Raw genomic sequence first — 23,350 nt, 5'->3', positions numbered from 1 at the left:
AAGGAATTTTATAAATGGGATTCCGTTGAGCATCTTGAGCTAGGGAGATGACCCTGGGTTTTCCGATGGACAAAGTGAACTGACAAAGTTGCTGTAAGAGGGAGTTAGGAGGTCAGAGAGGAGTGAAGATGCCATGTGGCTCTACTGTGTTTGAAGGTGGCGGAGGTGCTGTGAGCCTAGGCAGCCTCTAGAAGCTGAGAAAGGCAAGACAATGGATTCTGCCCTGGAGCCTCCAGAAGGAGCACAGCCCTGCAGACCCATGTTACACTTCTGACCTCCAGGAGTGCAAGATAACAGATGTGTGTTGTTTTTAAGCCACCAGCTTTGTGACAATTTGGGGCAGCCACAGAACACTAATATATCAGTCTAGTCATGTCTCTAGCCTGGTGCTTGCCCCAGGGCTTTATGAGCGCTGGACACTGAAGATGACCACCCAGGGAATCCCCTTTTCCCGGTTGAGTGGGAGGGGGCTCAAGAGAGTAGGGAGAAAAAAAAAAAAAAGAGAGAGTAGGGAGTAAGGTACCATGTGCCTGGTGCTGCCAGGCCCTGATGCCTAGTAAGACTCCCATTTCTCAAGTGTTCAGACACCCCGTTAATAGTGAGTGGTAGTATCCCATTTAACAGCTCACAGAGGTGAAGTTACCTGACGAGTTCACATAGAAAGTGGCAGAGCCAGGATTGGAACTTGAATGTGTCTGACTCTGAAAGTATCCCTCTCTTTCTAAGTGGTAAAGCCAGCATTTGGAGAGGGCTCTCCAGATGGGAGCCCTGATCCCCTGTGCCTGAGCAGGCACACGCTTCCCCAAGATGGGGGTTCTAGTTATTTGAGCAGTGGTCACCAAGGGAAATGGCCCCTGGCTGGCCCCCGCAGCTGGGGTGGTGCCCCATCTCAACAAAGGCTTCTTTCTGTACTTGTCTCCCTTAGCGTGAATGAGCTCTACGTTGATGACCCGGACAAGGACAGTGGGGGCAAAATTGACGTCAGCCTGAACATCAGTTTACCCAATTTGCACTGCGAATGTGAGTATTCCCGACAGCCCTCTGCTCCAGCAAGACCCCTCCGTTAGGCACAGCTGGGTGTGCAGAAATGACGAGATGACCAGGACGTGTCAGCAAACAGGGCAAGCTGAAAATAGCTGGTAGCATAAGATTCTCCTTACTCTTTTTTGTGGGGGGACAATGTAATCAACTGTGCATGCATTTGGAGAGTTTCTGGATTACAAAACCCATGAAATTGCTAACAGGGATTCCCTCTGGAGAGTAGCCACACTGGTGTGTTGGCGGCTGTCTCTCAGGTCAGGTTCCCAAGAGGCAGAGCCTAAGATTTTCTGCAAGTGAGTTATTGAAAGAGGGCTCTTGGAGGAACTGGAAGGGTGTGGGGGATGTGAAAGGACAAGCAGAAATGTGTGTTCAGGGGAGGTCTAATCACAGCCTGATTTCATGGAGCGCTGTGGCATATGCCACAGTTTGTCCTACCCATTAACAGGGGGACTGGGCTATTATTATTACCCATATCCCTGGCTAAAGGCTGCAGGGTGATGTGCGGGGGAGGGGTGGGGAAGGGGGTCACTTAACCTCTCAAGCATCTCGAGGCAAGGAGACCTCCCACCAGCCAAGAGCAGTCACCTGGAGAAGGATGCAGCTCTGAGCTATTAGCAGCTATCGGGAAACTTAGTTTTTTACGCCATACTCTTGTTTGTTTCATTTGTTTTAACTGAGAGAACGAATTATTAGTATAAAACAAAACTCATTGGAAGTCTGGCTCTTTTGCCCACTAAGACTGTGTGACCCTGGCAAAGGTGTGACCTCTCTGAGCCTGTTTCCTCATCTGTAAAAATGGGTTTAGTGCTGTCTGTTGCCTGAGGTTTCTGGGAGGGTCTGATGAACTGGTTCCTAAACTTATCAAGTGGACTGTGTGTCCCCTCCTGGACTGCGGTTTTAGTGTCCCTTTGCCCCAGCCTGGCACGTAACCCGATGCAGGCCCTTCTCCTCCCACCCACTCCTTCCTCCTGAAGGACAGAACGTCGGGTGTGTCTGCGGACAGAGATAGGGAGAGATTCAGTTCTGTTATTGCTTCTGGTGAGAATTACATCACGATTTTGAATCCACAGTGGGCCCTGAGCCAGGAAACCTGTTGAAATAGGTCAGTTTTATTTTTATTTTTTCTCTTTCTCTTAGAAAAATAATTCATCTGGCAGCTACTCATTCAGGAGTTGGTCGTGTCTCTGGAACAAGGAAATTCTTAGGCCAGAGGACTGGGATGATCGGGACAGGGGAGGGAAGGGATGTGGTTCTAGGTTCGGTCCCAGTGACGGGCCGTGGCGGGGCCACCTCAAGCTTCAGGCTGCATCAGCCCACCGCGCCCCATCACTCTGCGGGGCCATAACCTGAACCCACGCGGCTCCCGCTTGAGCCCCGCACCCTGGCTTCTCTTTAAAGGAACTTCACATTTTTATTAGAGAAAAAAATGCACGCTCCTCATTGTACCTTTGGAAATTCCGGAGCAACAGAGAGAAGAAATCCATAATTCCACCCACAACGGCAGCGTCCCTTGACATTTGACACCATTCCATTCTGTTGGCCTTCCTTTCTGTGTGTTTCTAAACACGGCTGAGATCATGCTTTGTGTGCAATTTCATAGCCTGCTTTAAAAAGTAATATTTTATTGTGAACTAATATAGGAATATATTTTTTACTTCAAAAAGAATCATATTCAAAATACAAAAGAAAATGTATAAAGAAAAAAGTAAAAGAAATACGTGTTCCCTGGGGTGCCATCCACCCCAGAGGAAGCTTCTACTAATAGCTGGGACTCCTTCCCTACCCCTCTGTGTGTGTGTGTGTGTGTGTGTGTGTCCGTCTGTCTGTCTGTCTCTGTCTGCGAACACATATCATGTTTAGGTGGGGATTTTTTTTTTTTTTTGGCTTTTTTCTTTTTACATAATTGGGACTCAACTACATGGGACTTTTCTGGGGTTTCTTGTTTTTTTTCTGCTAATATCTTGGAGCTGTTCTTACATTACTCATAATATTAGTAAGATGATAACCACAACTGCCATTTATTCTACTTCTACTCCAATCTAGGCTCTGTCCTGAATTCTTTGGCTGTGTTAGTGCATTAAGATGAGAGGTGCTCTAGCAGAGTGACCAAAGGGTATGTCCTCTGGATTGAAACTCTGTGGGTTCCAATCCAAGCTCCATTGTTTCTTAGCTGTGAGATCTCAGGCAAGTTACTTAACCTCTCTGTGCCTTAGTGTCCCCCCGTATAGAATGGGTCTGATAATATCTTCCCCACAGGGATGCTCAGATGGTACATTCTTATATTAAAAGCACTTAGAAGGGTGCCTAGCACATAGTAAGTCCTGTTTTAATTTTTTTAATCCTCGCAAGCTTCAGCTAGAGGAGGAAACTGAGGCACAGGAGAGTTAAGTAACTTGCTCAAGGTCCCACAGCTGGGAAGGGGCAGAGCCAGGAACCACAGAAAGTGGCAGGCCCAGAGCCCAAGCTCTTAGTCACTGGCCTGCTGTGAGCCGCCTCACCCCCCATGTAGATTTTGCTCTGTCCGTGTACCTGCTGCACAGCATTCCAGAGGGGGCTGTTCCGTTGACCAGTCCCTGTTGACAGGCAGCTGGGCTGCCTCCAGTGGTCACAGTTTCAAATAAAGTTGCCCAGAGCAGCCTTGCACACACGTCTGGACATGTGTGCGTCTGGAGAATAGGCTCCTAAGGGTGGAGCTACTGAGTCAAACAGGGACCTGTTTGCATTTCTTTTAAATCAAACATTACGGCATCAGCATTTCCCACATACTACAGACCCATGAGCGTCATTTTTAATGACTACATCACATTTCCTTCTATGGATGGGGCCTCACTTGCTTCCCCATCTCCACTGAGGACTACGATTGTTCCCATTTTTCCCTTTTAGGGTTGGCTCACATAAAATGGCTTCCAGCTCTTCTTCCTCTGTGTTACAACCTCCTTTCCAGGGCTTCTTTCAGGGAATCTGCGTTTTCATAGTTTACAAACCCATGCCTCTTAGACCATCTCAGGGAATGCAGTTGGCGTGGGCCTGCCCATTTTACAGATTGGGAAGCTGAGTCACAGGTGGAGAGTCACATCGGAGGCAAGGACCAGGATTCCCGGGCCCCAGGTTTCCCATTCGGTGTACTGAGGAACCCAGAAAAGTGCCCGAGCTCCAGGAAGGCAGGGTCTGCCAGAATAGGCATTGGGTAAAAGAAGGTGTGAATGAATGAATGATGAGTAAAGCGAATGACTGCCTGGACCTGTTCGCCCAACAAATCCAGAGACTGAGACACATTAAATGCCACCATTCATTAGGCACTTGCCATGTACTATGCGTCAGACCCCGTTCTAAGCACTTTCTACACACATTCATTATTTAATCTGCATAATTCTCCAAAGAAGGTCTAATTATTATCACCCCCATTTTCCAGAGAAAGAAACAGGCATCAAGGGGTTATGTGCCTTGGCCAGGGTTGAATAGCTGGTAAAAGGCAGGGCCAGGATTCAGACAACCTTTGAACCCCAACCCTCTGTTTCTCCCTGTAGCCTTGCATTTAGCAGGTGCAATCATCACCTCTGCAGCCCCACTAGCTGGTACCTCCCCCAGCTCTTTTCCCTCTTCCTTTGCAGCCCCAGGCAGTGGCAGGGACGGGACGTGGCGGGCTTGCTCCCTTTTAGTCCAGCCATCACCTTCTCCTCCTCCTCTATTGGCTCTGGGCCCCAGACAGTGAGCTCCTAGATGGCCTGGGGCCCACCTGTCCATGGAGTGGATGACGGGGCAGGGGTCCAGGGAGGAGAGGGCTGGCCCCACCCCCACTGCTCTGGGCATTTGTGACTCTTTCCTCTCCTTGCCCCCTGCAGTGGTCGGGCTTGACATACAGGATGAGATGGGCAGGCATGAGGTGGGGCACATCGACAACTCGATGAAGATCCCACTGAACAACGGGGCCGGCTGCCGCTTTGAGGGGCAGTTCAGCATCAACAAGGTATGGAGACCCTGCATGGGCCCTTTGACCCGCTCCCTGTTCCTTTGGTCCCCTTCACCCCCCCCACCCCCCCACCCCCCCACCCCCCCCACCCCCCGCCTCACCGCCCCAGCCAGAGCCTAATAAGCATCAGCGTGCCTGGCGTTTCCTGCTGAGAATCTGGGCGGGGGTTCCAGGTCCCCCGAGGCATGGAGCCCCTGCTGGCTGGTTCAGGAAGGGGCTACTCTTCTTCCCAACAGGAAAGGCAGTGGGTGGTGAGAAGACCATGGAATATACAGCCCCGAGTGTGTGTCCCAGCTCTTACTTCTCTTGGCCAAGCAATACCCTCCAAGTCACTGCACCCATCTTAGCCATCTTTAGGGGGAGGGTGTGATGATGGTAAGAATAGAATGATACCACCCGGTTCCCAAAGTTTGTATGAGGATGAAATGAGCTAGTACACATTCATCCAAAAAACGTTTATGAGACACTTTCTGTGTTCTAGGGTGGGCTCTCGGCTCTGAGGCCACCCAGAATAGGTGGAATGGACTGGAATCGGTAGAATGAGGGGGCAGAGTTCCCGTGCTTGTGGAGCTTCTGTGCTGGTGGTGGGGAGACAGACAGTATACAAACTGAGAAGCATTGCAGCAGGTGGGTCATAGGCGCTGTGATGAGGAAGAAAGCAGGGGAGTGGGGAGAGCGGAGTGGTTTGAAAGTACCTGGTAGGCCCCAAAGGACCACTCAGGCATTACTGCTGTTTTGTTGCTAGAACCAGGAACTTGAGATCCTGAGCCAAGGATGTGAGCAAGTGCATTTGGGCGTGCCGGGGAATCCCGGCGGGAACCAGCAGAGGTTGCCCCACACGCGCCGCACCCATTTCAGCTCTTCTTACGAAGAAGAAGGGGAGCCTCTCAAGCACCCTGTGAGGTGGCACCATGTTACAGATGAGGAAACTGAGACCCAGAGAGGTTGAGTGTCTTGCCCAAGATCACACAGCTATCTCCCGTGTTCCATAGCTCCCCTTTCCAGTCCCGCCAGACTGGGCCATTGGCCACTCCTGGCTTCTGCTTGACCTCTTGTAGCCTCTGTCAAAACAGCCTGCCTCTGGTCCCTGGCATCTGAATCAGGCATTACGAACTCACTGGCCTCACCCAGCGCAAAGACAAGTTATATTGGTCCTATCCAGCGTTCAAACATGTCAGAGCCAATATCTAAAGATTGGGAATCCAGATTTCTGGCTTTTCAAAGTCAGAGGCTCTAGCCACCCTGGGCCCACATCCCATTGGCAGCTGCCATCTGGATCCAAGGGGCTGCCCGTTTAGACAGGGCATGTGCCCTCCTTCCCACAGTTCCTGCTGGGTGGCCGCAAGGTGTGACACTGGTGTGACTGGACCTGTCGCTCCCCGTGTAGTCTTAGGGCCTCTCCTCTCCACATGGCCCCCGTGTGTGTTCTTTCTGGCAGACTGGCCTTCTTCCATGAGAGCTCAGGGCTCCCTGAAGTGTGAAAGTAGAGAATGTTCCTTGGGCCACATTTTCAGGGTTAAACTAAGTCACAGGGTCAGTGCTGTGCTCCATGATTCAGGTTTTATGGTGGTGGTGATGGGAAGCCATGTGAGAGTTGTAAGCAGGGAAGTAATGCAATCAGATTTACGGTTTAGAACTATACTATCCAATATGGTAGCCATTAGCCGTGTGGGCTATTTAAATTCCTTAAAATTAAGTAAAATGAAAAATTCAGTCTTTCAGTCTCACTAGTCACATTTCAAGGACTTTATTAAGAGAGACTAGTGGCTACCATATTAGTGCTCTATGCCATTTTTATCATCAGAGAAAGTCCTGTTGGACAGCAAAACTTCAGAAAGCTCACCGTGACAGCTGTGGGGGGAGCACAGTGGAGGGGGCCAAGAGCAGAGGTCACGGTCCATGGTTGTGCAGCGGAGTTGGATAGAAGTGGTCCGATTAGAGATGTGGAGTCAACAAGACTTACTGATCAGTTGGATGCAGGTGGTGAGGGCAAGAGTGGAATCAAAGCAACCTCTTAGTTTTTGTCTGAACAACCAGGGTGTCCCATTTTCTAGATAGAGAGGCTTGGGTAAGCATGGATTCTATGGGCGATGGGGCTGGGAAGCAGTCCTTCAATTCTAGATGTGTTTCATTTGGGATCGGAGGTGTGTTTCTGGGGCTCAGGAGAGTGTTCTGAACTGGAATGTGAATGTGGGAGTCCTCAGTGAATAGATGATGTTGGCAAAGGATCCATGGCACCAAAATGTAAGAACCCAAGGTCTTTTTTTTTTTCCTTAAAGATTTTATTTATTTATTTTGAGAGAGAGAGGCAGAGCAAGAGAGCACAAGCAGGGGGAGCTGCAGAGGGAGAGGGAGCTGAGCAGAGAGCTCCCACATGGAGCTCGATCCCAGGACCCTGAGATCATGCATAACCTGAGGTGAAGGCAGACGCTTAATGACCGAGCCACCCAGGTGTCCCAGAAACCCAGCGTCTTGATGCAAATGTGGTTTGAGGACTGATTTCTGGTACACTCCAGCTTTGAGGAGTAGGGAGATGAGGGGGTGATGAAAGGTGGGAGAAGGGGCAGCCAGGCAGGTAGGAGGGAACCCAGCCTAAGGCAGGCCCTAGAATCTAGAAGAGAACATCAATCAAGGAGGAAGGCTGGTGCTGCATGGGCGGGGTGGACTGCTGACCCGCGAGCTGCAGGGAAAGCGAATGACATGGGAGAGGACAGGGCTGCCGCACAAGCAGGGCCTTGGGAAGCACAGAGGGCATGGGGTCCGGGCCGCCATGGAGGGGGGGGGGGCCTTGGAGAGGAGAGGGTGTGGTCTGGGCTTGCAGGGAGCTGGTTGAATTGGTGGTAGGCCCAGGCTCTTGCTCTGCCCGCACCTGTGCGCCTGGAGAACTGCTGCTCTCGTCCACAGACCTCCTTGACGCAGGTCCCTCCGGAGTCCCTCCTTCCCCTTCCTCTGACCGCCTCCTCCGTTACGCCCCGTGTTGCTACCGTCCACTTCACTGCTTGACTTCTTTTGACCATTGTCCCCCGCCCCTTGCTGATTAATTCATGCATCTTGCTATGGAGCGTCTGCTGTGTGCCGGGCTCCACACTTGGCACGGGGACGCAATGCTGAAAGAAACAGCCATGGTCCCTGACCTTGGCAGCACTGTGGTCGACTATGGGGTGATAGCCAACCCGCAGCTAAACACTCAAGCAAATGTGTAATCTCGATGAAGCAGCCGTGAAGAGAATGAAGAGGGTGTTATGGTGGGGAATAAGGGAGGAGCCCCACTGAGATAGGGGCATGAGGGAAGGCCTGTCTGAGGGGTAACGGTTGAAGATGAGGAGACACACACGGCTCCCAATTGTGGGGAGCTCCCCTCGGGGGTATGGCCACCTGGCTTAAACAAATATTTATGCCCCAGACAATGAGCAAAGAAGGGCCCCTGTTGGTTCCCAGCGTGGGGTGGACACAGGAGAAGCAGGACCACCACCCAGGAGATAGCCCAGCAGCACACCCTCATGAAGGCGGCAGTCAGCTCCCCTCAGAAAGGCTGTGGTCGAGAACCGTGCCTACAGTGCTCACTGATCGAAAGACTCTGGGCATTTGAGCCTCTCTGAGCCACAGTGTCCTCATCTGTAAAATGGGGATACTAGTACTGCCCTCTCAGGTTGTAAGACATGAGCAAATTAAAATACAAAGCACTTAACACCGTGGGAACGGGTACACGCATCAGTGCCCCTTCCCTGGCCTGCTTCGTCTCCCATCAGTGGGAGCGTCCATGATTTCACCAGCTGGAACCCACTATCACCTGGGTACAAGTGTGCTCATAAAATGTGCATGGATGTTGTTCAAGAAACGGGTCTTCTCTGGTCGGGGAGGGCCAGGGATTCTAGGAGAGTGTCACTCCAGCCCTCGCCTCATGGCTGCCACCTATTGGGTTCCTCCTGGCCCTTTCCTAGATTAACCTGTTTAGTCCTCGTAACAGCTCTGAGGAGACGGAGGCATAAGAAATTAAGTAGGATTTGAACCCAGGCAGCCTGGCGCCAGGCCCTTGTACTGCCCCCACCCATCCCCTGTCCCCTTGTTGCTTCTCCTTGCCAGCATCTAGATCACGTGAGCTATGACCACTTGTGTCCGTTCACTCCGGGTCACAGCTCAGGCCACCCTCCGCCCTTGTCCCTTGCAGAGAGTGGAGACCCCCACTCTCCCTTGTTCCGGGTGCATGCCTCCTAGGAGCTCTCAGACAGAGGGTGCTTGCTCGACAAGAAAGCCAGCAGCCACAGTGTGCCCTGATGATGGGCGAGGTTAGCCCCTGGCCCCCACCCCCTTCTGTCCCAGCATCAGGCTTACACTTGCCCCATGGCTTCCTTATCTGTCCATCAGGAAGTCAGCCAGTAGTCAGACATCCGAGGTCACATGTTCCGAGCTGCACTGGCAGCCCCCAGAGCAGCCCAGACTCCTCGCTGAATCACCCAGCCCCCAGGAGGAGGGCAGGATGGGCCCGGGTTTGGGGCCTGGCTCCATCTATATGTTTCTAAAATCTATCAGAGACATTGACGTAGATGCCTAAGTCACAGGCTCTAAAAGCATCGTCTTTTCTTTCTGCAGCCCAGCATGTGCTGGTATGAGTCAGCCACCTGTGATGGATTCCTTGTGGTGGGGGGTGGCTGGGTCACTGAGTCACAGCCTCGCGGGGAGGCAGCGGGTGGCAGATGCGCGGGAGCCAGCCTCCTTGACTCACTTAACTCTGGGAGCATGAGGCCCAGGCTCCAAACCCCATTCTGAACTCTGCCCACCAGTGGCCCCATGTCACTGCATGGAAAAACTCCCAAAGCCCCCATGCCTGATGCTATTGGTTTCTTACTTCCGGAGGTGATAGACATCGGGACCTGTAGCCCTTACTTTATCGTGTGAATTTTTTTTTTAAGATTTTATTTATTTGTCAGAGAGAGAAAGAGAGAGAACTCACAAGCAAGGGGAGTGGGAGAGGGAGAAGCAGGCTCCCACTGAGCAGGGAGCCCAATGTAGGACTCAATCCCAGGACCCTGGGATCGTGACCTGAGCCAAAGGCAGATGCTTAACTGGCTGAGCCACCCCAGCGTCCCTGTGAATTTTTTATAATACAAGTGTGTATAGTTAATTATTTTTATAAGTAAAAATGAAGTTAAGAAATCGTTTTGAGATACAGAGGGCTTTTCTCCATGCCCTGCCTGTGTACATGCTGTTCTGAATTCTGGGAGGGTCCTTCTGTTCTTGAGTCCTTGTTCTGATGATGAACATGTTCATCCTAGGAACCCAACGCAATAACAGCTACCATCGGCTTTGCCCTCCTCACCTCCTTTAATCCTCCTAATAACCCTTTGTGGTTGTCATCTCCATTTTGCCAGTGAGGAAACTGAGGCACAGAGAGGTTACTGACCTTGCCCGAGGCACCCCAGCTGGGGGGCGGGGCCGGACTGGAGTGTAGAACTCCGCTGCTGCTCTACCATGTGGCTCCTGAAGCCCACATCCCAGACTCCATTCTAGCCTCACCTGTGAGCTGAGGCCGGGCCATGCCTGTCAGCCTGGTACCTCACAGATCAGTCCTCAAAGCTCAGGCCCTCGTGAAGACAGGAAGATTTCTGGAAGCCCACAACTTTGTGTTTGAAACTGGCATGCTGGGCGCCTGGGTGGCTCAGTTGGTTAAGCGACTGCCTTCAGCTCAGGTCATGATCCTGGAGTCCCGGGATCGAGTCCCACATCGGGCTCCCTGCTCAGCAGGGCGTCTGCTTCTCCCTCTGACCCTCTTCCCTCTCGTGCTCTCTATCACTCATTCTCTCTCTCTCAAATAAATAAATAAAATCTTTAAAAAAAAAAAAAAAGAAACTGGCATGCTTACAAAATAAGCAGACTTTGATGAACTGCTGCTAAGCCAGAAGCTATAAGCCATCTTCCTTCCTCTGATGTAGCTTACCAAACCTTCGTTGAACTGGAATAAAATAAACTCTGTTTTTCAGCCTGGCATGTGGGGCCTTTACTGAACAGCCCCATCTCTCTCTAATGCCTCTTTGTTTCTTGATGCTACCACCCCCTGCAGGCCGTTCTTTTATTCCGGGTTCAGTAGTACCAAAGTCTTCTAATTCCTTATTGTACAAGGAATTATACACCAACTGGACTGGGCAGTTTCTGACCTCCATACTTGTCCATGCTGTTCCATCTGCCTACATGCCTTTCCCCCTGTTCCCAAGTAATGCAGACTCATTAGCACAAGAGGGTCCTTTCTGCTGAGAAGCCCCCTCTGAACACTCCCAACTGAATTAGGGGCTCTCCCCATGGCCCCCACAGTCTATATATCCCTCTGGTCCAGTGTGGGTCATGCAGTCTCATTTTCTGTTCCACGCTCTTGTCTGGGCCATCTTCCCAAACCCAGCACGTCCCAAGGGATGGCTGCATGTGGCCATCAACCCAGGGCTGCTGAGGTACATGGTGGGAGGAAGTATCATGTCCTGCTTCAGTGTGCCGAGTCTAGAGTCCCAACAGCCATGAGTTCAAATCACAGCTCTTGACATGTTCCTTAGCAAATGTCTTCACTACTCTGAGCCTCAGTTTTCTTTTCTGTAAAATGGGAATTACCAGATGTCAAAATCAAAATCGCTATTTTAAGATTTAGTGCCATTCATCCTTTGTTCATTCACCCAGTACCTACTTTGTGGGCATCTGCCAGGGTCTGGGGAGTGCAGGTCAAATCGGACACAGCTCCCCACCAGCGTGGAGCCAGCGTTCTCCGGTGAGGAAACAGAATAGAACAAGATAAAGATCAGGTGGCCCGTGCTGGTTTGGGGAAGGGGGGTTGGGAGGCTCCCTGAGCAGAGGCCTGAGGGAGCCCAGGGAGAGCCACATCAAAGAGGGTTCCAGGAAAGGGTCGCAGGCCCACAGGACCACACTGACACCGTTCCTGGTGCCACAGGGAGGCTGGCATGGCCGGCGGAGTACTCAGAGGAGGATGTGAGCAGAGGAGCGACACAATCAGATGTAGCTTCTAGAGGACCTTCCTGGCTGCTGTTGGGGAAAGGCCTGGGGGTGCCAAGGGCAGAAGCTGGGAGCCCAGTGGGGAGGCTGCCCCCACTGTCCAGTCCAGGGGAGCAGTGGGGGCTTGAGAAGGTCAGGGGCTAGGCGTCGTGAGGGTGGAGCGGATGCCCTTTCCTGGTGGGCAGGAGGTCAGGTGTGAGAGAAAGACGGGGGCCAAGATGATACCGTGGGTTTGGCCTGAGCAGCTTGGGAAAGGAGGGGCCTTTTGTTGCCACAGAGATGCCCCAGCAGAATCCAGGGAGACCCAGGGAGGAAAGGAGGCCACCACAGTCCTGCCTTCAAGGATCCCCTAGTCTGGGGTGGTGGGGCAAATGTGGGTGAGTGGTAGTGTTGATTTGGATTTTGAGGAGGTTCAGTTGGTCCGTGGGCCTAAAGGTTCAACCCACCATGGGGCCGACAGCCAGGAAGTAGCTGGTGGGCGGCTGCCATTTCGAGCCCTGGCCTGTGCCAGGTGCCCAGCTGTGTTCTCTCACCCCACAATCCCGGCAGCCCCCTCGGGTGGCTTCTGTTCCTGCCCCCGTTCTGCAGACGAGCAGCCTGAGGCTCAGAGAAGGGCAGTAGCTCCTCCACAGTCCCATGGCTCCGACCACGCTGGGATCCCGTTCCGGATCTGTCTGACTTCAGGGTGAAGACCTGCCCCCCCACCTCTGGGGCAGCCAGCGAGACTCCTGAAACTCGCATCTCTCCCCCAGGTCCCGGGCAACTTCCACGTGTCTACACACAGTGCCACGGCCCAGCCACAGAACCCGGACATGACCCATGTCATCCACAAGCTCTCCTTTGGGGACACACTACAGGTGAGCAGGGTACACACAGGTGGCGTGGCTGGGGGTAGGTGTACCGGGACTGTGTGACCTGGAGCCTTCTGTCCTCTCTGGGTACAAATGTAACATCTAGAGGGGTCACCCCCTCTGAGTCTCTGTCCAACAGCACCTCTGTATTATTCTTTCGGAGCATGCGCCTGCAGTTTTGATAGCACCATGCCCTTGGACCCTTGTGTTGAGACCTGGAGCCTGGGGAAAGAGACGCACTTTTAATGAGCCAGTGCTAAGTGCTAGCACTTTCTCCATGCCAGTGAGGCCTTACGAGGTATGAGGGGGCACCACGCCTTAGAGCTGTGGAGCTGGGCCCAGAGAAGCCACTTATCTGGGGGTTCCCCGGCAGATCTGTCTGATGCCGGAGTCCAGTCTGTGTGCCTCTACAGCCCCTTCTGCCTTCCAGCCCAGTGCCCATGCCTACCAAGTAGGGGTGCCGTGGTGAAGGAAGCCTCCTGACAGTCCTCGGTGAGGATGGAGAGGGCCACCTCCAGCAGGCCCAGCCCAGCAGCTTCCTACCCATGGCAGCCATGTATTCCCATACATCCCATACATACAACACAAACCACCTGCTCTCCACCAGCTGCAGGCAGGGGAGCTTGGGTGTTCTCTCTTCTCCACTACTCCCCATGGTCCTGAAGGTAGATTCTGGAACTGAGGCCCAGAGTAGGGAGGTAACTCGTCCTGCCACAATGCTGGGATCAGGACCCTGGGTCCGGCCACCAAGCCTTGCTCGATGAGAATCCTGGCTCCTGGTTAAGAATATTGGAGGGTAGGGTCCCCCCAGGGATGGTGGTGCGTACCTGGGGCTCACATAGGCCCACAAGCATAGCACACACACCTATTACGCATTTACGTGCACACCCATGTGCTCAGACTCACGCACACACTCATGAGACACACGCTCAGACGTACACCCTGACACACACGTGCTCGTACGTATACCATAAGATCCATCCCTAAACACACACACCAAATGTACACACACCCAGACTCTTGCACAGACACAGTGCACACACACCACCCAGGGACGCGCACAGACTCACCCACGTTGGAACAGCTCACATACACACTCCTGCCCGCACTACCCCACTCACATGGACCTGCCAAGCACCATTCTTTATAAGTGTGACCTTTCACTCTCTTAGCAGCCCAAGAGGTGGGTACTTTATTGTCTCCATTTTACAGGTGAGGAAGTTGAGGCACGGGGAGGTACAGTCCGTTGCAGAGCCTGAGTTTGAATCAAGAGTCTGGCTTCAGGCTGCACCGCGGGCTCCACCTCCCCCGTGCTCCCTCCGGAGGGCACGCTGCCCCTCAGGCACATGCATGCTCTCACACTTCCTCTCTCCACTCCGCATCGCCTCTGCTTCTTTCCCTGTGGGCACCTTGGGCCCAGCCTGAGGGGCCAGTCATCAACCTGTCCAGTCCCTCTGGAGGCCACAGAGCTCTTCCTCTTGGAGACAGCGCTTAGGAACAGAGAAGGCCTGGCCACCGTGGGTGCCGTGAGCCAGACTCCCTGCCTACACACTCGGTGAAGCACAGCCTGCCCTGCGACTGTGGACTCCCTCCACACAGGGTTCACCACCCACGGGGCCCCAGCTCTGCACTCGGGGTCATCGTGTGTTGGCTCCCCAGCCTGCCTTTCCAGATCCAAGTCCTGGCTCCACCACATACTAGTTGTGTGACCTTGAACAAATGATTTAGTCCTGCTGAGCCTCAGTTATCTCATCTGTAAAATGGGGACGGTAAATAGTACCTGCCTCAGAGGATTGTAGTGAAGATAAAATGAATTTCTGCACATAAAGCCCTTAGATCAGTGCCAGGAAGAGAGTAAGCAGTCAAGGAAATGAGCTCTTACTGCTGTTGCTCTCTGTACCTTAATTCTGCACCAGGCCCTGCAAGACAAAGCAGCCATGCTCGCGCAGCCATAGAGAAGACAGAATGCGGGGTGGTCCCCACCCCCAGCAGGACAGGAGCTGACAAATCACAGGCAGGTGGTGGGCGACAGGCGCTCCATATACTAAGTGCTAGGCAGTGCCCTAGCTGCCTTTAGACCCACCAGCTTGGCAAATCCTCACCGCGGCCCTGGGAAAAAAAGTCACTGTGAACTCTGGTGTGCCCAGGGGAAAACTGTCCAGGGTCGCTCGGCTCTGCACAGCCAGAATTCAAACCCCGTCTTTGTGCCAGGCTACACTCCGTCCTCTGGACGCCAGAAGCCTGCTCTTTCTTACCTAGAGAGCAACGTTACAGGTGACCCCGTGTTTAATCCTCACAAAGACTCCCTTAAGGGTGCCGGATAGCATTTGTTGTTCCTGATGAGGAGACTGGGTCAGAGGGATTCAGTAACTTGCCCAAGGTCACACAGCTTATAAGGAACCAGGTATGTCTGGCCCCAGGTCTTCCATTGCTGTGCCTCATACAGTCATGGATTCATCAGACCTTCTTGAAATTTCTGCTCTGTGCCAGGCCCTGGGGTTACATGATGGGTAAATGATACAGGACTCTTGCTCTCAGGAGAAGAGATCAAATAAATAAGCATGATCGTATAGGACAAGGAGGGTTAAGGACAAGAGAGGCATGGGATTCTGGGCAGTGATATGGGAGCAGGGACAGGGTTCCTCCTAGCCTGGGAAGTCAGGGAGGGCCACCTCCCAGAGGAGGGTGACTTTGCAGGTAACATGTAAGCCAGCCCCTGAAGGGTGGGAAGGATTTGGCCAACCTCACAGGGAAGTCTCTTGGGCAAGGAGCATCTCACACATCTTCCACTCTGTGATACATCCAGACAGTCATTTTCGTATAAAAGGCCCTCAAGGTTCCTCTTAGAAAAAATGGGTCAGCAGATGTCCACATGACCAGAATGATGTTCTATAACAAGGCATGGGAAGTGAGTGCTCCTCAGAGTTGGAGAGGATGCAGAAGAGTCCCTGAAGGGAAGCAGGGAGCTGAGTTTTACGGGGGGCGAGGGATTCAGGCAGGTGGGGCAGGTGGGGCTGACTGGGGCAGGTTGGTGTGTTGGAGCACCCACTTGCCGTGTGGAAGATGGGCCGTGAGGCCAGACTGGAGGTGAGGGAAGGGCTGCGGCCAGAGCCAGGAGAGACAGGGCAGCAGCGGGAAAGGAAGGGGACAGACGGTGGGGAGGAGAGGGGACAGTCTTGTGTTGCTATGTGCCGCTGGCCGAACAGGACAGAAACAGCCTTCTGCCTGGTCATGATTATGGGTAAAATAGGATTTTCTTTAAATGAGAAAAAAACTTCGCTGAGGTTCCATCTACCCACCCATTATCCATCATCCATGTAACAAATATTTATTGAGCTCCTGCTATGCACATTATGTGCCTTGTGCACATTGCTGAGGACGAGCATGGTCCCTGCCCATGTGGAACTTACAATCTAGAGGGGAAAACAAAAGTTAATCAAATGATCATACAAATGAATGTGAGATAAAACCATGACACATTGACTACGGGAGGGAACATTCTAGCTCTCCTCTCCTCCATAACCACTATCCTCTTGGGTTCAGATTGTCCTTCCCTAAGGCAGCAGTGGACAAACTTCCCTTTTCTTTGGGCTTGTTAGGAGTGTACAGCTCTGTTAAGTGCTCAATAAACATCAGCCACCTGAGACAGGGATCGAGGATCAGGTCACCCAGCTGCTTCCCACTGTTCCTGAAATGGCCCTCTCTGCAGGAGCCTATCCCCACCTACCTCACCCCCTTCCCCTGGGGACACGCGGGCTTCTGTTTATTCCTCAGTCTCCGGGCTCATGCTTCACAGATGCTGCTTGCCTGATTAAGTTCCCACTTTCCTACAGATCTTAGTGTGTCTCTTCTTCCAGGAAGCCCTCCAGGGTGACTAGCTTGGCAGCCCCTGTTAACCATACCCATGGTGGCATGCCCCATGTACCAGGCATGCCTTGCCCTGCTTTAGATTTTCCTGTAGCTGACATGGTTTCCCCTCATCCTCGGAGAAGAGGGAGGATTTGGCCTTCGGCCCCACTCTACATCAGGCCCTTTCAGGGGCCCAGTTGCCGTGAGGAGAGGGCTCTTCACAGCTGCTGTATGTTCTCTGCGGCAGATGCAGTGGGAGGCCAGCAGCCCTGGAGCCTCAGAAGGCTGTAGGGGATCTAAGGAGGCGTGTGCTGGAACCCAGACCCACCTTTACTTGTATTTCCAAAGTGGCTTAATGGGAAGAGCTCAGATACCTGAATTTGGAGCTTGGCTCAGCCATTTATCAGCTATGTGACACTGGACGAGCTTCAGCACTTCTCGAAGCCTTGGTTTGCTCTTCTGTAAAATGGGCTCAACAGTACATCATTAGAGGCACTAAATGAGATGACTAGAAGTACGGCAGGATAGAGTGGTGTGTTACAGGCGCCCAGGATGGGTAGCAAGCTAGTGCCTACTACGTGCCGGGCCTGGGCTGTGTCGGTCTCTTGCTCCCTACAACTTCTCTATGAGATAGACCACGCTGGGTAAGGTCCCTACACCAGGGTGGCACCTGGCCAGCCCCTCGTGTGGCCAGGCCCAGGCCTGGAGGAGTGGCATCCTGGGGTCAGTCCCCTCACTGTGCTTCTCCACAGGTCCAGAACGTCCACGGAGCTTTCAACGCTCTCGGGGGAGCAGACAGACTCACCTCCAACCGTACGTATCCCATATCACAACTGGGAACAGGGAAAGGGGGAGAAGAAGGGAACGCGTATCAAGCACTCACTGTAAGCCCAGCTGTGAATGCTCCTTTCCCACAGCGGGCCTGTGAGGGAGGTGGAATTAGCCCTGTCTGACAGACCAGGGGAGATAAGTGGCTTGTCCCCACCCTCCCCGGGGAAAGGATGGGACAGCCCCAGGCACGTCATAAGAGCTCAGTGAGTACCAGCTATTATCATCATTACTGTTGTCATTACTGCCACCGAATTGTTTTTAGTTGAGGTGATCACCTATAAGATCCCGCAGGGAGCCATGGCAGAGCCCGAATTCATCCTAGCTCCAGCGGCAGGCACCGTGATAATAGGGCTGAGGGTGGCCCAGTCAGGTCTGACCACCTGGGCCGCCCACCCAACCCCACACTCCTTGGGCTGGAGCCCTTCCCACCCATGAATGCCCTCTCCCTGAGCCCTCCACCTGCTCAGCTCTCTGGCACCTTGGTCCCAACTAAGGCGGGCTCCGTGTCTTTACACACTGACACACCTACGCACACACCTACCTGTCTGTTGCCTGATCTAATGAAGTTTTGCACACCTACACACTCACGTGTGCACACACACGGGGCCTTGGATGCATGCACAGAATGGGTCCAGGAGACCTGTCCGCTTAAATGGATCCACCCCCTGGATCCCGCGGCACAGGTGACCTTAACTTTCCTTATTTCCTCACCTGAGCTCTTCTTTTTTATCCACAAGGCTTTTCTCATTGTTTCTTAAAATACATTCTGCTCTCTGATGGTCAGAAATTCAAGCAAAAGAAAACATCTCTCCATGAGTGATCCCCCACCCTCAACAAATCACACTTTTCCTTTCTCCGTGTCCCTGTGAACTATGCCGTCAGCAGAAGTCATCGTCTCAAAGCCAGTAGAAGGCAGTTTACCTTCTGATTTTTGTCCTTGGCAATTTTTACGTGACCACGGTTTGTGGACAGTGTTTCCAGTGGAGACGGAGGCACGCCTGCCCATCTAGCAGCTCTGACGTGCTTTATTAAGGCCTTGTCGTCTCGTGGAAAATGTCTGTTCCTAGTTTTTTAGCGTCACAGCAATGCTTGTGATATTTATGGTATTTGCTTTACCTCGTCCCGTTGCTTTCCCTTGGGTGCGGGCCCGTTCGCGTCGCCTCCAGCCACATAGGCACACGCAGCGGGGCCTCCTTGTCTTCATGCAGATGTCTGATTCTGACAGAGGGAGATGATCCTTCCCGTGTTAATGTTGGTGTCATTGTTGGTATAGTTCTGTGGAAGGGCCCTCGTTGCCCCAAGGTGGTGGTCCACACCCGCTCGCAGTTGGCACAGATATTGACATAGAACTGAGCTCGGAAGGACCCACACGGTGTCAACCAGTAGAGCGTCTGCGCAGAAAACCCTGCCTGCTCTAGGGCTCATGAGGAGAGCCATCTCAGGCTGGCTTCCATGGAAAGAAAATGCATTAGATCAGACAACAAGCAGCCAAGGGTAGGGCTGGCTTTCATTCCCTCTGCCCTCCAGCTTGGCCTCCCTGCTGGGCCTTTTTGCCTTTGCTGCCCCCTCTGCTCCCAGACCTTCCCAGTGAGGGCTGCTTCTTATTATGTAGGTCTCAACGCAAATGTCACCACCTCCGAGAGGCCCTCCCTGACCACCTTATCTAAAGGAACTCCCACTTCTAGGAAACGATTTTTCTTCCAGCAGACCACTTTCTTTGAAGATACTGAGGAGTAACTGTGGATGTTTTAGCCGCGGTGATGATGACATTGTGGTTGTTGTGTTTTGATTTTTTAAAGAGGCTTTATCTTTTATAGAGACATAGCTAAAACATTTTTGGATGAATTTATGTGATGTCTGGGATTTGCTTCCAGATAAAACAGAGCAGGGTAAACGATGGGGTAGGGAGGAAGCAAAATCGACCGTATGTTGTTAATTGCTGAAACTGGGGAATGGGAGACCGGCATGGGGAGGGGGGTTCGTTATAGGAGCCCCCATTTTTTCATGTGTTTGAATTTTTCCATAACAAGATGTTAGGAGGGAGGGAGGCTGCGAGCGTAAAGTGTATGTGGGCCTGCCTGGATCAGGTCGGAGCCAGCAGCCCCTAGGAGGGGTCCACTGACAAGTAGTCCACGTGGGTGGAATTAGGCGCGGTGTCTCTAGTGGGCATTTGGCAAATTGTATCAAAGGCCTTAAAAATGGTCATTGCCTTGAGTCATCATTTCTACTCATAGAAGAGTAAGCTAAGGAAATAATTAAAAGAGTGTGCAAAGATTTAGGAAAATAATGTCCATTAGGTCATTGTTTATAACAGTGAAAATGAGGAACAGCGTCAGTGTCTAGCCACGGGGGGTGGGTTGAGTGCATTTATGTGGCTGCGCTGTGGGATATGTGCAGATGGGTCAGCACTTCGCTGGCATTCGGGCAGCAGACATCTATTGAGCACCTACTGTGTGCCAGGCGCTGTGCTAGGGGATACTGCAGCAAATAAACAAACAGAGTGGAGCTTATTACTTTCTGTGTCTTGGACCTAAAATGGTATCTGTGGTGTTTAGTTCTTAGAAAAGGGTACAGTATGATGCCATTTTAGGAAAACATAAATATATGTATAAATATAAGTCTAGCAGTTTACACACAAGAATGTGAATCCATGGTTTTCTGTGGATGGTGGATTTGTGGGTGGTTTTTATTTTTTTTCTCTTTATGATCATCTATTTTGTACAAATTTTAACAGAACTATTACAGGTGTGATTTTCATAAGGCTTTCACTTTTTCATCCCCTCAAGTGTTTAACCTAGGGTGATGGGCATTTGGAGCACTGTATCTCAAGTATAGTCTTCGGGCTCCTGGTTTAAAATGCAGATTCTGAGGCCCACTCTGGAACCATTGAGTGGGGGTGAGGCCCAAGTGTCTGTCTTTTAAATCCCGGATGACTCTCCTTCTCCTGACACCCGAAGACCACTGTGGGCTTGAGCAAAGGGGTTTTGGGGTCTTCATGGGCTGCAGGGCTTTTCTGAGGTTTTCAGAAGAGTCAGGTCTCAAGACAGTTCAGGAAGCACTGCCCTTTCCTTACAAAGATGTAGTATTAGCAGGAAGAGGCCATGAATGCCATCTGCATCCCCTAACCTCTTACAGCAAGCAAGTCCAAGGACTCAGAACTGATTCAGCCAGTAGACCAGGATTAGCACACAAAAGACTAAATTTCTGTGTTATTTTAGCTCCGTGATCCCTGACCCAACATTTTAGAAGGGAAGTATAACTGAGCTTCTCTTAGCATCCCAGAAGCATGATCCAAGGGAATCCATACCTTTCCTGGGTGCTATTTGGCAGCTTTGGGCCAGCATTCTGTCAGCCTAGTGTTTGATTCCAGTTACCTCATGCTTATCAGAAGCTGATGCATCTGTTCTTCCATTCATGGCTCTGACCAGCCATCCTTCCATCGGTTCATTCATTCAGTAAGCACTTGCTATTTTCCACTCTGTGCCAGGCCCTATGCAAGGTTCTGGGACAAGAGATGAGTAAGGCTTGGTCCCTGCTCTCTGCAGCCTCCCCCCATCCAGTGATGGTGGGTAAGAGTTACAGTGCAATATGACAGGGCCAGGTGGAGGGAAAACTGATCTCCCATTAATTGAAAATGAGGAAAGAAATTAAACAGTTCTTCATAAATGCAGTTTCTCCGGTTCATTGGCTCTTTTTTTTTTTTTCGATAAAATAAGTTCGACACCCAACGTGGGGCTCAAACTTATAACCCGGAGATCAAGAGTTGCATGTTCTAACGACTGAGCCAGTCAGGCACCCCATCGTGGGCTCTTTCTTTTTAAAACTTAAAACCCAGCTTGTTTCAAAAGGAACAGTATTCATACAGGACCGGGGTTGCACCATGAAATGTGATCTTTATCAAATCCTGCCTTCTTCCCCAGAGGCTAAAACTGCTAATAGTTTCTTGGGTATCTTTCCAGAAAATTCTATATATTCATGCATATAGAGAGAGTGAGTCTTCCCTGCCCCCAGTACCTGGAAACATGTTGTTAACTCCGTTCTGTAACTTGGTTCTTTTCACTTAACAATACCTCTTGGACCGTGGCTTCTCCCAGTACCCACTCTTCAATGTTTGCCCTGTTGATGGACATTTGGGTCATTTCCAGAATTTTATTATCCTATACAGTGCAGGAATAAAGATCCTGATAGACGGAGTCACTCAATTCCTGGTGTCCAAAGGGAGAAAATGAAGAGGGGTTGTTTGGTGATGAAAATTTGGAAACAGCCCCCCAACAATGCTGAGCAGGTTTAGGGTTGAAATGACATAGAGTTGCCAGCTGGGCAGTGCCTGTCCCCCTGCTTCATCCTGCTGTGTCCTTCCTGCAGCTCTCGCCTCCCACGACTACATCTTGAAGATCGTGCCCACGGTTTATGAGGACAAGAGCGGCAAGCAGCGGTACTCGTACCAGTACACGGTGGCTAACAAGGTACGTGGTCCGTGGGCTCAGTTGTGTGCAATTGCGCCCTCTGCTGGCTCTAAGGAGAAATGACAAGTATCTGAGCGCGATTCCTGCTGGTTCCCTTTAGGGAGCCTTTCCTGGGGCACTGCTCTGGCCAGGCTCTGTCCCTGGGTAGATGAGAGGCTAGTCTCAGCATCAAGGGGAGGAAGTCTAACCAGGAGATGGGTTGTGATCTGTTGAGAAAGAGCCTTGCATCTGGCCCCAGTTCTTCAGACTCAGGACCCTGATTCGTCAACACATAACAGATGTTCTCGCTCCTGGGGTACAAGCACTTTATCCAAAATCACCAGATGGCCATTGATTAACAGGAGTGTCCTAGGACCCCAATACTCAAAGTCGTGGAGAAGCAGGTAGACCTTGATGGGAAGCAGAGCACGGTCAGAGCCCACGGAATGGGATGACTAACAGTTGTTTCAAGCTGAGACAGCCTCTAGCTTCCCGGGAGATGACCCTGCCAATGGACATGAATGTTTGCAACATGCTAGTTGAGGCACAGCCCAGTGGATCCCTTTGTCACCAGGACTGTCCTTTTCCTCCTGTTCTAGAGCTGCCCAAACCCCTGATAGGTGATATGTTGTTTAGCGCAGTTGATAATAATAATAGAGTAGTAGATACCATTTATCAAGCACTGACTGTGGGTTGGATATTAAACTAAGCTCTCTACCTCTACCATCTTTTCAGTCATGACAGCTCTGACTGGGACTGTCATTGTCCCCATTTTACAGATTTGGGGACAGTGACACTGTCTTGGCACCGAGAGGTGGTCATAGAGCTACAAAGTGGCCAAGTGGGGGTTAGAACCGAGTTCTCCTCTGCCTGGCCTCTAGCTCACATCACCCACTCAGCCTGAACTGGGGCCGTTGAGTCTGTTGGGCTGGGAGCTGCTCTCTCTCAGGTGACTTGAGGTCCCTATGCCTAGATCTCCCTGTGCTGATTGATGCTCTGGTATAACTTTCCAAAGGTAGTCCTGTTTCTTTTACTCACTGTCTCTTGAAGCGCATCTCATTGTAACTGTGAGGTGCGGACAGTATCTAAGGGCTGGGATACGGATGCAATCTGAGCAGGAAAGGTGGGGCTGGAGCAGACTGCTGGTGCAGACCCAGCTCAGTCACCTGCCAGGTGTGTGGCCTGGGACAAGTCACATAACCACTCTGGGCCTCCGCTTACTCATTTGTAAAAGGGATGGTTCCCACCTCATAAGATTACTATCAAATGAGGCAATGTTTTAAAAACTGCTTTGTTCACAAAGGAGGCTTTGGGTAAATACCTACTGCTGCTATTTTTCATTATTTTCCTCTATCCCTCCGCCCTGGGCTTTG

The 23,350-nt window shown here is 51.7% G+C and overlaps 1 protein-coding gene across 3 annotated transcripts in view; it reads left to right on the top strand.

The window, feature by feature from the left end:
* Nucleotides 1-23,350, top strand: part of ERGIC1 (endoplasmic reticulum-golgi intermediate compartment 1) — a 103,156-nt gene that overhangs the window by 65,656 nt on the left and 14,150 nt on the right. For all 3 annotated transcript variants that reach the window (XM_088023473.1, XM_088023471.1, XM_088023472.1), the window contains exons 4-8: nt 926-1,020; nt 4,884-5,008; nt 12,754-12,858; nt 17,454-17,514; nt 21,898-21,998. In XM_088023473.1, coding sequence (XP_087879599.1) covers nt 926-1,020; nt 4,884-5,008; nt 12,754-12,858; nt 17,454-17,514; nt 21,898-21,998 — 487 coding nt within the window. The remainder of the gene's footprint in view (nt 1-925; nt 1,021-4,883; nt 5,009-12,753; nt 12,859-17,453; nt 17,515-21,897; nt 21,999-23,350) is intronic.

This window comes from Eumetopias jubatus, unplaced genomic scaffold (genome assembly GCF_037043125.1).
Source record: "Eumetopias jubatus isolate StellerSeaLion01/CBP00866 unplaced genomic scaffold, mEumJub1_p1.0 scaffold_5, whole genome shotgun sequence".
Lineage (NCBI taxonomy): Eukaryota > Metazoa > Chordata > Mammalia > Carnivora > Otariidae > Eumetopias > Eumetopias jubatus.
The sequence above is the reverse complement of the archived record's forward strand: the minus strand, read 5'-3'. Positions and strand labels throughout refer to the sequence as shown.